The sequence below is a fragment of the Elephas maximus genome, chromosome 13 (genome assembly GCF_024166365.1).
Source record: "Elephas maximus indicus isolate mEleMax1 chromosome 13, mEleMax1 primary haplotype, whole genome shotgun sequence".
Taxonomy (NCBI): domain Eukaryota; kingdom Metazoa; phylum Chordata; class Mammalia; order Proboscidea; family Elephantidae; genus Elephas; species Elephas maximus.
Genome location: NC_064831.1, coordinates 26722191 through 26737448, shown reverse-complemented (window position 1 = coordinate 26737448; position 15258 = coordinate 26722191). Strand labels below are relative to the sequence as shown.

The window sequence follows — 15258 nt, the reverse complement described above, 5'->3', positions numbered from 1 at the left end:
CTGCTCCACCAAATGATCCAAAAATAGAAGCCAGATTTCAAGATAGAACAACTTGCAAAGCACTTAGAAAAACACATGCACAGGCCTGAGAACACCCCCCAAAATCTGCCCTTTTATATCCCCAATCAAAGGTTTGTTATTTTCACATCAAGGGAAAAACCTTGAGAACAATAGTTACACTAGTTTTAACATTTAACTTATCCAATGAATCCATTTTCTTAGCCGAAGATCTGAGTCATTTCAGCTAATGTATCTGAAAGCCACATATTGCCTTTTTATTTATTTACTTTTTCATGCATTATGGTAACCCTGGTGGTGTAGTGGTTAAGAGCTATGGCTGCTAACCAAAAGGTTGGCAGTTCAAATCCACCAGGTGCTCCGTGGAAACCTCTGTGGGGCAGTTCTATAGGGTCTCTCTGAGTTAGAATTGACTCGATGGCAATGGGTTTTTTTTTTTTTTTTTTTCATGCGTTAGAACTGACCTTCAAATAAGCTTAATGTTAGGTCTGGCTAAGCCATTCCCTATGGAGCCCTGGTGGCACAGCGGTTAAGTGCTGAGCTGCTGACAAACGTTCAGTGGTTTGAACCCACCAGCTGCTCCGTAGGAGAAAGATGTGGCAGGCTGCTTCCATAAAAATCACAGACTTGGAAACCAGATGGAGGCAGTTCTACTCTGTACTCTTAAAGGATTGTTATGAGTTGTTATCAACGACATGGCAATGGGTTTTATTTATTTATTTAATTTTTGATAAGCCATTCCCTATGCTCCATTCTTCCCTAGCCCATTCTCCTCAGCTTGGGATTTACATTAAAAAAAAAAAAAACCTGATTCATGGCGGTCCCATGTACGTCAGAGTAGAACTCAAGGGTTTCCAAGGATGTGGCCTTTTGGAATCAGATCACCAGGCTTTTCTTCTGATGTGCCCCTGGGTGAATTCAAATTGCCACTGTTTTAGTTAGCAGCCAAGCACTTAAGCATTTGTGCCACCGGGGTTGCCCTTGGTATATACATAGAAGATGGCAGTACATTGTCCCTGAGCATACAGCTTAATGGCTTCAAGGTATTACTGTGCTTTTTGGTCAGTAGCAGCAATTGTGCGAAGGGGACTTGCAGAAGCATGGTGACCTGCATTTGGGCTCCTCCACGGCTCGTGGGCACTCTTCTCTCCCTGAATGACACAATCTTTGTAGATCTTGTGTGGGTCAAACAAAAGTCAGCAAAGGTTTAGTGAACAGAATTTTTTTTAGGATACATGTGGAATATAAGACCATTAGAAAACAAGACAGTATACTATACTTACAAATGCAAATACTTGTTGGACAAAAGGGCAGTAAGTGCAAGCAGTTATTAGATGAAAGGATCAAAAAGGGCAGAAATTTGAACTTCAGACAGAGAAAATTTGCAGGGATACTTATCCTACATTTTCTCTCAAATCTTTTTCCAGGTACACCCACCCACTGCTGTCAAGTCGATTCCGACTCGTAGCGACCCTGTAGGACAGAGTAGAACTGCCCGATAGTTTCCAAGGAGCGCCTGGCAGATTCGAGCTGCCGACGCTCTTCAGGAGGAGGATAAGGAGATAATCTCTGGTGATGAAAAATGAGGAATTTCCAGGTACATATTCCTCGTTTTTCATCACCAGAGATTATCTCCTTATTCTTCTCCTGAAGAGCCCTGGTGGCGTGCACTTGTTAAGCATTTGACTGCTAACCAAAAAGCCTGAGGTTCAAACCCACCAGTTGCTCTGTGGGAGAAAGATCTGGCAATCTGCTCCCGTAAGGTTTACAGCCTTGGAAACTCTGTGGGGTGCTTCTACTCTGTCCTGTAGGGTCTCTATGAGTTGGCATCGACTTCAGGGGAATGGGGTTGGATATATTTTTCTTTTTTAACTCTTTGCCTGTATAAAGTCTAAGGTAGACAACACCACAGCACTTTCTAGACTGAGACATGACACGGGTCATACAGTATACTGCTCCTCAAAGGAGGGCTGATAGAGACATGGCAAAAGCCTTCTTAACAAGTTAAGAAATTGCTACATTTATGTAGAAAAATATCATAAGCAACTGTAGGCTCTAAAATAAAAAGTAAGTCTTAGTCCTTCCAGCCACTTGTTCTATTTATAGGCAATAACCATATCAACAGTTTCCTCTGCATCCTCCCAGAAAGTTACTCTTACAACAACGTTTGTGTGCTCGAGTGTGTGCCTGTGTGCATTTTCTTACTAATCCAATAGCACTTTATCTAACCATTAAAAAATTCAGCCTAATTACATTCATGTTACATTTATCTACTTAACCATATATCTTTCCGTGTCATTACGAACCTGGTTTCCCTCATGCTTTTTAGTGGTTGTGTAGAGTAGGACGCTATTTCAATGGTACGAATTATTAGTTAATGTTTTTAAAAAATGGTTTAATATTTTAATAGTATAGAGTAAGGTAAGGAACCCTTGTGACGCAGTGGCTAAGCGCATGGCTGCTAACTGGAAGGTCAGTGGTTTGAATCCACCAGCTGATCCATGGGAGGAAGATGTGGCAACCTGCTTCCATAAAGATTTACAGCCTTGGAAACCCTACGGGGCAGTTCTGCTCTGTTCTGTAGGGTTGCTATGAGTCAGAATCAACTCCACGGCAATGTGTTTTGGGTTTATAGCATAAAGTGCTCTGTTGCGTGAAAGAATAATTTAATCATGCTGCATTGATGGAAATTAATATTTTCTATAAGTTATTTGTTGTCATAGTTTGCTATAACTAATTTTGTATCAATTACTCCTCTACAAATGTCTCTGGTGACCCATTCCACTGCAATCTTACTGTATTGTCTTTACATTTTGTCTACTGTATTAAGATTGTTAATAATACAACAAACTTTGAGTAACATCCTGGCAACTGAGAAAGTTGAAGGCAACTCTTGCCTTCCCTTCTTCCCTTTTGTCATTACTCATTGTCAACCAGTAGTCACCCACCTCAGGCACAGACAGACCTTTAGTCCCAGACAGGCCCTGCTCCTTTCACCTTTTTCCTGTGATGGGTCAGGGTGCTAACCCACGTGCCTGATAGAATATATACCAGGGGTACATTAATCAAAAGTCTGCTCACTTTCGTAGTGGCCCTTTTCGTCAGTTGCCTCTGAGAAACACAGACCACTTCTAGAGTTACAAACTCCTTGAGGTGACGGCTGCTTGCCATGGGTAGTGTCAAGTACCCTACCTAGGTGGAGCACAGAGCATCAGGGATCTTGTAGAGAAGTTTAGTAATGGGCAGAGCTGGTTTTGATACGATGCTTACTGACTGAAAAATTTAACTGCGTCCCTCATCTGGTCCCATTGACTGTAAAGTAAAAGGTGTTAAGCTAAGTATTATTAGCTTTCATTCTGCCGTAAGCTATTGCTGGACGAATCCACAGAGGAAATGTTTATCTGTAAGACCACAAGAAACGTGAGAAGGCAGACCACAAGGGGAGAATCCTTTTAAGGCCTGTTAGTTGCCAACACACACACACACACACACACACACACACACACACACACACACACACACACACACACACTAAGACACCAGTGTCTCTTGAAAACTGTGTTTTAGCAAACTGAAAACGCTGAACTATTTGATGTGCCTGCAAGGTGTGCTAGTTTTTGCATGTCCTTAGTTCTTGCTGCCCTTGAGGGCAGACCCCTGAATAAGAGTACATGTAGTGGAACCACAACTGCTTTCTCCCTGGCCCAGAATTCCTGCAAGGAGCACGGCTGGAGCTTCTCCATCGTCATTGTTATGGCCTCTCTACAAAGGCCTTGTCACCAGAGCGGGGGCGGGAAAGCGCTGGAGAGCCGCAGCATTGAGGGCAACCGAATTCCCTCCTCTGTCGCTAACTGGTTGAGAACAGCGAGGTAGCGGCCAGCCCCCTGCGGCGCGGCTCGCCATTGGCCGCGAGGAGGTGTCAATCAGGGCGAGGCGAGGTGGCTGCGCTCGCCCCGGCTCGGTGCTGCCGCCGCTGTCCGGTTACGCTGTCGTCGCCGCAGGCGCCGCCTGGGTCCCTTCGGCCGCTGTCTGTGCGAGGGGACTGCCTCCCCTGTTCCGGGCGCAGACACCATGGTGAGTGCGCTCAGCGGATCCGCCGGAACCTCACGCCGTGGCCGGGCCAGGCGTGGTTGCCGGGAGAAACCGCTGCGCCGCTCATGGAGACTTGCGCGGGGGCTCCGGGAGCGCACCGCTGGCCGCCCGGTAGCCTTAGTGTTTGGCGGCAGGGTCAGGGGAGGTGGCAACGCTCGGGGTCGCGGCGGGGGCTGTCGGAGCCTTTCCTTCCCAGGCGGGTTAGCCCCGCCGCCCCGCAGCTTCCTTAGCTGGGGAAGGGGAGGTCCGTTCGGGGCACGAGGTTTTCCCCGCTCCCGGGTGGGATCCGAGCGCCGGCGGCGGGGGAGGTGTCGGGTGCGGGTCCCCTCCTGCCGCGAGGTCCCGGACGCCCGCGCGTCCTCTGAGCGGCGAAAGGTGAGCGGGATTGAGAAGGTGGCGTGGGGGTGGGGCGCCTGGTGAGGTGGAGGGTCTGCCCGGGACTGGGGGGTGCGGGCAGGGCTCTGTCCCTATATGCACTCTTTTTAGCACTGAGTACCTGAAATGGAACGTAGCCAGAGGGACCAGGATAAAAGATTAAACCAGCGCGGTGGGAGCAGAGACAGCAGCATCGCCCCCAGTCCCCTCCCCTTAAAACAGGTCCCTGACACTCAGGTTTTCCTCTGTTTCCACAGTACGGATTTGTGAATCACGCCCTGGAGCTGCTGGTAATCCGCAATTACGGCCTCGAGGTGTGGGAAGACATCAAGTAAGTGACCGGCTCCTCCAGCTCAGGCCCGGCCCGTGCCGGGTGCGGACAACGCGGGGACGCCCCGGCGCGGTCCCCCCCCCCCTTCCCCGCCCCCCGCCTCGCTTTACCCGCAGCCTCGCTCGGTGACAGGCGCGCATCCTCGGAGCTGCCTCCGCTCGGCGGGCCCAGGCTACAGCTGTGCTCCCACGCTCTGGAGCGGGGACCGGGAGAGGAGGGCGGCCAGGGCGGGGCTGGGAATGCGAGCGCCAGGGAAGGAGCCCCTTGGGGTCACCGCGGCCTCTCGACCCGACCCGGCCCGGGCGTGGGAACGCGCTGCCAGCGCCCGGGCGGCTCCCAGGCTCTGCCGGCTCTTCTGCTCCCACGCGGAGACGGGCCCGGGGGACCACACTTGCTTCCACGAGGGCCAGGCTGCCAGAGGCTTTGGAAAAGAATGGAAGACCTTGACTCCTTCAAAATTTAGCACACCTTGCAGGCATATCAAATAGTTAAAAAATTTTGGTTTGTAAACAACAGTTCTCTTGAGACAGTATTTTTTAAACAGAATTGCATTTATTTATTCTGAAATAAAGTGAAATTGAAATATATTCTCTTTCATTTTCCCAAAATTTCCTTTGATTTTTACTGCGCTGAAAGCTGGTAGTTCAAGGAGGGTATCCTAACCTCAGTCTGGACTGGGAGTCCCAGAGCTGTGAGTCTGGATGTGAACTCAAATTCCTTACCCACGTGTGGGTATAAACCTATTGGAGTGATGGATATGGCACGTGGAGCGTTTAAGTCTTACAGAATTCTTTCTCTCTCTCTCCATCTCACGCTGGTGAAATTTGCATTTAACTTATTGTATCCTGGACTACTACCAGCTAGTTACACCAAAACAATGTGTAGGGACTTTTGTATTGGAACAGTAATTCAGTTATAGCCTTGGAACGGGGCAAGGGGAAGGGACACCTGCTCGAGCAGATGAGAAGGCATGTTATTGTTTCCCCTGATTCCTGTACTGTCTGATTTAATTTTGTTGCATGAAGTAGGTGATGCTACCATGCATGCTATTTGCTAAAAAAAACAGAGTACACTTATTGGCAGTTAATTTTAATAGGCCTTATCATGTAGTTTATGGTGGTGCGGTGGTTAAGTGTTCAGCTGCTTACCAAAAGGTCGGTGATATTTGTTGCATTTAATTAAAACTGAAGAGTATTTGGCCATGTGTGTGTTTTTTTTTTTTATGCATAGCATGGAGCCCTGGTTGCACAGTGGTTAAGCCTCCAGTTGCTAACCAAAAGGTCAGCAGTTCGAATCCACCAGCTGCTCCTTGGGAACTCTGATTTAATTTTGGGGCAGTTCTACTCTGTCCTTTAGGGTCGTAATGAGTCAGAATCCACATGACAGCAGTGATTTTTTTTTTATTATGTAGCTGCATGATAGTGATTTCTTTTAACTATTTGTTGCCGTAGAAATGATGAGAGTTACACATTAAGCATTGTAGTTTTTCCTCCCCTTGGGCCTATACCACTGAATATACTTTCATGCTCCATAAGCCACTTATTTTACCTACAGGGAACATCTAAACAGTATAAAGACAAATGGAGATTTGGCAATTATGTGGTTGAATCTAATGAACAATCTAGGCACTAAGGATTATTTGGGGGTTTGAATTTTTTTCCCACCTGATGAACACCTCCATCATTGTTTTTTGGCTGGCAGTCAAGAGTTATAAAGAAAGCTGACATTAAAAGCAAGATGTTAAACAGCCCAGTTTGAAGCATAGGGCTATTTTTAAGCTACTATGAGAATTTATGAAGGCAACATACATATCCCCCATATGATGTTTTCTCACCTGTGAAATAGAAGTTCCCAAATTTATCGGCAGAAGTACTATGATTGCTAATATGTTCAGAATTTAGGCAGTACAATAAATGATGGCTATTAGAAAAAAAAAATTTTTTTTTTTTTATTAGGGCAGCACTTGGGGTTCAGTGGTAGAGTTCTCACCCCTCTGTGTGGGAGACCTGTGCTTGATTCCCAGCCAGTGCACCTCAAGTACAGCTGCCAGAAGTCTGTCCTTGGAGGCTTGTGTGTTGCTATGATGATGCTGAAGAGTTTACAGCTGAGCTGCTGGACTAAGACAACCTAGGAAGAAAGGCCTGGTTATCTACTTCTGAAAAATCTGCCCATGAAAATCCTGTGGGTCCCAAGAGTACAATCCCGTTGTGCACAGGGTCACTTTGAGTCAGGGGCTGCCTCGATGGCAGCTGACAACAACAACGTTATGGTTAAACAATCATGTACTTAAACAAGATTTAGAATGCATGCCTCACGCATATTCAGTTTAGGTCGCTGTCAAATACAGAGATAAAAATTTTACTTTATTGGGAAATGTATCAGAAGTTAAAAAAAAAGTATCAAGAGATTTGTTTATATTGGCCGTATTTTCCTCAGAGAACATAAAACTATCTGAAAATATACAAATTCCATTGATAAGAACTTAACTATGCCAAATCATGCTAAGAAGATAGTTACATCCTACTTAAAAAAAAAGTTTATAAATTTTAAATTAAACGTCAGTATTTTTTAACTGGTTAATTTATCTTTCAGTAACTTCAAAGAGCATTCTTAAGTGATAATGATTCAAATTGCTCAAAATATTTTTTCTCTGGTGAAATGAAACAAATCATACAAGTCTTTTTCTTATAAAATGAACACAAGGTTATATACCCTGGAAGAGAAAGGCTGTTAGTTAAATTAGTGTTTGTAGTCGTGGTGTTCATTTTGGTTTGTTTGTGACTAAGAGTCTGTTGGTGGATCCCATCTTCTCTTGGGTACAGTTTAGTGGCTGGGCTAGAGAACATGGGTCAGCTCTCTGCATTGAGGGGTTAAAGCAGATCATTGATTTCCAGTCCATTACTCCTGAAGGATTACTGCAAGCTCCCTGAAACAGCATATGCTTACTACTGCAGAGAGTCTCACTGGCTGGGGCAAGGGGGTGGGGAGATGTTAAAAAAAAAAAAGCCAAATCGGCAACATGGAGTTGACAGAGTAGAACTGCCCCATAGGGTTTCCAAGGAGTGCCTTGGGGATTTGAACTGCCGACCTTTTGGTTAGCGGCCGTGGCTCTCAACCACTATGCTGCCAGGGTTTCAGAGGATAATTTACAAATGCTTGGAGGCAGATTCTGATCCTTCTGCTGAACCCCACCCTCTGCTCTAGGGAGATCACTACAGTCAAAGGTGTCCAAGATACTTTCAGCTTTAACTTTTAATGAGAAATTTAATTTACGAAGACTGTTCTTTTGGGGAGGTGGTCTCAGTAAGTACCAAATTCCTCTATGTTCCTTTTTGGTCTTTGAGAAACTATCTAAATTGCTGTTTGTAAAATTTTATATAATACTTTTTTGGTTTGATAGGAAATGGCCGTCCATCCTTCATGCGAAAGGATACCAAACATTTAATGACAAATAAAACCCCAAGTAACAGATTCCAGACAGAAAATTCTAAGTGGATAAGAACCAAAAAAATGCGCAGTTGTAAACTCAGCATCTACTTACACCCTCACCAACAGTATAACCATTTCACAAGAGCTTTAAATTCCTCTTTTTAAGAAAAATTATCTAGAGCAAGAGTCAGCAAACTTTTTCCTAAAGAGTCAGATACTAAATATTTTAGATACTGGCAGGTCAAGAGTTAAAACTGAAGCTGTATGAAAGTGTAACTCATGGAGTCACCCTGAGTCGGAATCTATTCAAGGGTGCAGGACAACAGCGACAATCATTAAGTATGTAATAACCATTCTCAGCTGACCACGGGGCAGAAACAGGCAGCTGTCTGGATTGGACCAACAGGCTGTAGTGTGCGAACACCTGGTCTAGTCCCTGTCGTATCAAAGAGCAAAAGACACCTCTGAATCTGCTTCAAATCTTGTTTTTTTGGTTTCCTTCCAGTTTTCAGATGGTCCTTTCAGGAAGCCATGGTTCCTAAATGATGAGAAAGATCAATCATCAATTTAGATGATTGGAAAAGCACCTGAATACTTGATTTAATCATTTCTGTTTTTCTTAGATCGTTCCTGGCTGGAATAATTACTGCTTCAAATTACTGGGTTTAATTTTAGGTTTTCTAACTTCACCGGAACGTATGGATTCTAAAGATGTATTCTTCAAAAAAAAAAAAAAAAAAAAAGACTCTAAGGTGATTAAAAGACTATTTAAAATAAGCAAACAAACAAAAAGCACCTTCCTGGGAACTACGTGGAACTGTAATTGTTTAGTCCGGAGTTGAGCAAGCCAAGGAACAAACAGTTTCTCCAAAGCGTGACACAATATGTTGATTAGCCTTTCTCTATTTTACTAGAAGATCTGAGATAAACAATTGAATCAAAATGTTGGTCTGAGAGATATAAATATGAGAATAATGTAATCACATTGTTAGTTGATAAATGTGGGAGTAAGTTCCTCTAGGAAGCTGTCAGTCATCTCCTTTTGCTACATTCATTTAGTTGGTTTTATGAAATTTACCTACAGCCGGGCAGCATACTTTTTCATTCACTGATTCATTTATTCTTTCATACACTTGTTGTAATGAGCATAGTCTAGTATACTGGGCACTGAGGATAGAAAAGTGAATGATAAAGCCCTTACCTTCGTGGAAAGTCTAGAGATATTGGGATATTTTTAGTCTTATTATTATTTTTTTTTCCTTCCTGTAACTCAAACATGGAAACATTTTGGCTGTTGGATAGTGTGCGATGATCTTCCACTATTGAAACGGATGTGTCTAGTTGAATTCACTAATCATAAATTAACTGTAAGCAAAAAATCCTGTAAACCAAACCTGTTGCTGTCAAGTTGATTCTGACTCATAGCGACCCTGTAGGACAGAGGAAAACTGCCCTGTGGGTTTCCAAGGAGCTGCTGGTGGATTAGAGCTGCCAACCTTCAGGTTATCAGCTGAGCTCTTAACCACTGCGCCACCAGGGCTCCATCGAAAGCAAAGGCTTTGCTGAAAGCTTTCCCACTCCTGTTCATCTTGCAGACTACAGAAAGAATATTACTTTTATTATGCTGTTTTCTGTTCACTTCTACTTTGAGATCAATTTTATGTTCTTCCAACCCTCCCTAATACCTAATTGTGGTTTGAAAATTAAGCATATGCTCTTAATATTCATTTTATCAAAACAAATGAAAACAAACAGAATAGTGTACTGTGTTTTGCCAAATTATAATCCAGTTTTCATATTCATGAGGGTTTGAATGAAATTTAAAACCCTTTTGGTACCTTTTTTTTAAGTAGGAATAAGCTACGTGTATTGTAGAACATCAGCAGTGTTCATATAGTAAAGCTCTTTAAATTATCCAAAGTTTTCCCCCTCTATAATATCAGTTGAGTGCTAAAACATTCTTTTGAAATAGGTAAGGACTTTATAGATCAACATTAAAAAAAAGTACATTTTCAAGAGGTTAAGTGAACTATTTACAGGAAAATGGAGAGTTAGAACTCCAAACCCGCTCTTCTGGTGCCAGGTTAGCATTTCTCTTAAGATACAATTTTGAAATAGGAGCTAATGTAGTATATAGTAAAACATGAAAGCATATTAATTTTAGCACCCGGAAACTTCCTCAGTACAAATAAATTAACGTACAGATTAAAAAAAAAAAGAAAAAAAACAGGGAACTGTTAGGATCAGGATCTTTTTCTGTGGAAAGATCAGCCAGTTGGCCTGAAAGCTTGAGGAAGGAACAGTGTGGTGGTATTCTTTGAAGTATATTTGAGTGATTTCTGCGGATGGAACTGGATGTCTGCGAACTCACCCCCTTCACACTCCTACCAGTGAACTCTGCATAGGCCCCTCATGCAACCCAGACCACGTGTGGTGAGCAGCGTGGTGCCCAGGTCATGAGGCATGGTCACAGCTTGGTCTCATACTTGTTCTTTGATGACCTGAAGTGTCCCTAGAAATCAAATGGGGTCTTTGTTTTCCTTACATTCTGCAATTTTTGAGAATTAAAAAAAAAAAATCACAGAAGTATATTATTTGATTTGATAGATCAGAGAAGGAGCTTTGCACGTTAAAAGGAGCATCAGAGGAGAAATCAGGAAACCTGAATTCTCTTCCCTAACAAGCCTAGAAGTGGTTGTGGCAAACATAACTAGACATCGTGGATGCTTGCATGGAGCAAGTGTCCTTTATGCTCACGCCTCCCTCCAGAGTAAAGGACGCTAGCAAATGTTTCTCCTCAGTGTGTTGGAAAGCAATAGTTAGGGGCTGATACTGTGCAGACATCAACAGGAAAACACACTGCAGGAAATGGACATTATAAGGACGGACATCTGTGTAACAGGTGCCATTCAGGGAGTGACACCTCAGAACGTGAGCATGATACCTTTTCCATTCGCTGCTTTGCCTCCTTGTTCATTAAAAGAGAAACAGTAGGGGGAAATGGTGTCCTTATTGTTTGTGTCTAGCAAAATAGGACACCTTTTCTCTGTCAAAAGATTGAAGTTGAAGAGTTTCTTTTCAAGGTAGAAGGTAAACATTCTGAGCTATTTATTGTAGCTCTTTGTTGCTGCTGGAAACCCTGGTGGCGCAGTGGTTAAGAGCTAAGGCTGCTAACCAAAAGGTTGGCAGTTTGAATCCACCAGGCACTCCTTGGAAACTCTATGGTGCAGTTCTGCTCTGTCCTATAGGGTCCAACTATGAGTCAGAATCAACTCAATGGCAACAGGTTTGGTTTTTTGGTTTGTTGGTTGTTGCTGTGGCTTTGGGTCTGTTGCATATTCTGATCTCATTCATTTTGTTGAATTGTGAAATATTCAAGCATTGCATTATTGAAACTTCTTGTAGTTAATCTTTAAATTATGCAAACATGGAGATCTCTCACTCCACACATCCCACTTATTTCCAGCACTCTAGCCTCCTGGGCCAGTTTTTAGTTCCTCAAGACAAAAAAAAAAAAAAAAAAAAAATGCAGCCTAGCTGATTCTGACTCATGGCAGCCACACGTAGATCCTGTTAGAACTGTGTTCATAGTGTTTTTAGTGGCTAATTTTTTGCAGGTAGCTCTCCAGGCCTTTCTTCTGAGGCATCTTGGGTGGACTCAAACCAAAGCAGAGTATGTAACCATTTGTACCACCCAGGCACTCCTCCTTAGCCATACTGAGCTTTTCAGTGTCTCGGGATACTGTTTGTGCTTAGAAGTGTCTCCTTTACATCACTCACCCCACACCTTCCATAGGCATTAGTACATCTCAGCCTTCAGGTTGCAAAACAAGGGCTTCTACTTAAGGGAAGGCTTCTCTCACTCCCCAGATTGCCCTTTTCTTTCATAGTACATGTGGAAGTTTAAAATCATGTGTTTGTGTTATTATTGATTACTGTCTGTCTTGCCTCACTACGCTTTAACTTCTGTAACCATGTGTATTGCTCACTGGCTCTCCGTTGTCTAGAGAGCACCTGGTAGAGTGTTGACACTCGGTAAATCTGTGTAACTCAATTGTCTTTCATATTTTTAATTTCCAGGGACTAGAGCACACACATACTTATCTGCAGAATTTTTTTCTATAGTCAGTATTTATTTTATCAGAATAACGACATCTTCAACAATTTTTTGATAAAATATAAATTCTGTTGAAATGGGCATTTCTTATATCAATGACGGTAGAAGCTATGGCAATGAAGCATAGTGTTTCTTTTTGGAGGGCTCAGAGTTCTTTTATGTCACCTCACATCATATGTGAACATAATGAAGAGATTAAGAGCAATGCTGTTGAACTGCCAGATTCATATGTCAAAAGACAGTTCCTGGATTGGATTCAGTATCAGATTGAATTCTTCAAGTGTCTAAAAGGCAGGTACAGTAAAAATCTGGGAACGCAGGAACCTATGTAAGGCAGAAACCTGTCAGAGAAGGCACACAAAAGTATTTTCTGCTACAGACAGCACTAGAAAAGTGGTAAGTTCAAAGGCAGAAAACTTGTGAGACCTGGAAAAACAAGGTAGTCCCATCAAGTTCTGGGTCTCACAGGTTTCACTGTGTATGTGGTGCTGTTTAAAGTTAGTGTCATAAACTTGAGATAAATGTTTGTAATCCTGAAATTAAATTGAAAAAACTAAATAGCAATACTCGTCATTCTATTTTGAATGTACTAAAACCCAAAAAACTGAACTTGTTGCCATCAAGCCGATTCCTACTCATAGTGACCCTATAGGACAAAGTGAAACTGCTCTATAGAGTTTCCAAGGAGCAGCTGGTGGATTCGAACTGCTGACCTTTTGGTTAGTAGCCAAATGCTTACCCACTGCACCACCAGGGCTCATATATATGGAGTGCTTATCATATCCTTCCTCAATCACGGCCCCAGCGCTTTACATGCAGCATCTCATTTAATCTTCACGACCATAGAAAAGATCCCTTGTCTTCCTCATTTTATACATAAAGGAACTGAGACTAAAAAACATGCCTCAAACCTGCTGTTAATCATCAGAACATGGATTTGGCCATAGGTGGACTTGTAATCGCCATGTTACATTTCCCCCTGTCATCTCCTCCATTCCAAAGACAAGCAGTTTAGCATGGACATGGGTAACATGTGTGCGTTAGTACAACCTTTTTTTTTTTTCTCTTGTTTCCTGGAACGTTCAAGCACTTACGCAGGTGATTGCATGATTGAATGATTGACTACAATATTTTTAAAGACTGTTTTATTTGCCAACCAGCACATATGTTAAGGACAATCAGAGCTTCAGAAATTTGGAGCAACTTACTGATACTGAGAAGACCCTGTGCCCTGATGTGCTTACCAGATAGCATGAACAATGAAGTGCACACTAGTGTTTCTAAGCAAATTCATTTGTCTGATAAAGCCACTGAAAACTGCTCATTTTCAAATGTTGGTGGATGTGGTTTCCGAATTGGGGCAGTTACTGTTAAGGGTCTCTCGTGGCAAGCTGCACACAGTCAGAAAACATGCATTTACATACTGAACACATTGATGCGAAAGGCCTGACCTTTACCAAGAGAAATAAGGTCCAAGCAGGAAGCTGTCTCTGCTGTAAAGGGCTCCCATCTCTCCTCTTGACAGCTTCCTCAAACTAGAGTCTCTTCTTTGTGGGTTCAGACATACTGAGAATCACTATATTGGGCTATTGAAAATTTAGTGGCATTAATGCCTCACAGCTACTCAGCAAAAAGCACTATAAAGTTTTAACTTTTGAGATGCTATATACAGTTATCGTCTGAGTGGGAAATTTTAGCTTTGATGTTGGTTTGGCACAGCCCAGCACGCATGATGTCCCTCCAGCTCACTCAGATGGCCATCCCAGGATTTATTATGGAGAAGCCATCTGCAGAATGCACTCTCATACATCCAGCATGTGCTCTGGTCATGTTTTCTTAAAGAATCAGTGTCCACTTGAGCTGTCACTTCCCAGGCTATTTGATGTGTGGTGCTTTTCTGCCTGAGACCACACCTTAGTTTTGAGAATACACTTTTAGGGGGTCTTTCTTCACACCCTCACGTTTCAAACCCTCATTTTCGTACTTCCATGGGAAATCTCTTTTAGCAGTTCTTGTAGTGACTCAACTTACTCAAAATGTACACAGAAGCAGGAACTCACTGTGAGACTACAAATTCAATTTCTGTATATTCAGTTATTGAAATGAAGAAGGAATATGTTCTCAAGTGTGGAATCATGAGGAATGCTGGGTGGGCACTACTGACAAATTGTATCCCTGGTTTTTACAAATATAAATACTATAAAATATTCCTAATTTTGAAAACAAACTAAGAATTTTGCCAGTAATGTTTAATTAATTGATTGTTTTTTAATAGGGAGTTTGGAAAAGAGTCGAGAAATATATTCAATTAATTAATTCACTTATTTTAAAACATTCACATTCTTTAAGCACATACTCTATTTGAGGCACTGGGGTTAGGCCCTAGGTATTAAAACAAAACAACACAGGAAAAAAAAAAACCCTGCCACTACTACAAAAATACCTGCTGTTCTTCTGGGGAAAATAAAGGGTCTGCTTAAATTCCCACAATTAATTTCCAAAAATCAGTAGGAAAAATATTTTATTTATATGTACTCAATTTTATACATATGCGTATGTTTTTCATTTTGTCCCCAGTTAAGAATTTGATCTTTGTTTTTAAGCTCTTAAGGGAAGATATAGCTTGGTTTTTTTTTTTTTTTACTATTTGGGTTAACAAATTCTAGCAGCTAATCAAGGAGTCCCTGGGTGAGACGAAGGCTAAACGAAAAGTTTTAAGTTAGAGTTCACCCACAGGCACCTCAGAAGATAATCCTGGTGATCTACTTCAGAAAAATCAACCATTGAAAACCGTATGGAGCACAGGCCTACTCTGACATACATGGGGTCACCACCAGTCGGAATCAACTCTACAGTAGCTGGTGATAATCATAAATATTAGCTTACTTCTCCACTT

General features: G+C 42.5%; 1 protein-coding gene across 1 annotated transcript in view; it reads left to right on the top strand.

Moving 5' to 3' along the window:
* Positions 1-3947: 3947 nt before the first annotated feature.
* The window catches only part of GUCY1B1 (guanylate cyclase 1 soluble subunit beta 1), a 62547-nt gene continuing 51236 nt past the window's right edge, over positions 3948-15258 (top strand). Inside the window, exons 1-2 of the mRNA XM_049905225.1 lie at positions 3948-4092; positions 4743-4816. Coding sequence (XP_049761182.1) covers positions 4090-4092; positions 4743-4816 — 77 coding nt within the window. The 5' untranslated portion in view covers positions 3948-4089. The remainder of the gene's footprint in view (positions 4093-4742; positions 4817-15258) is intronic.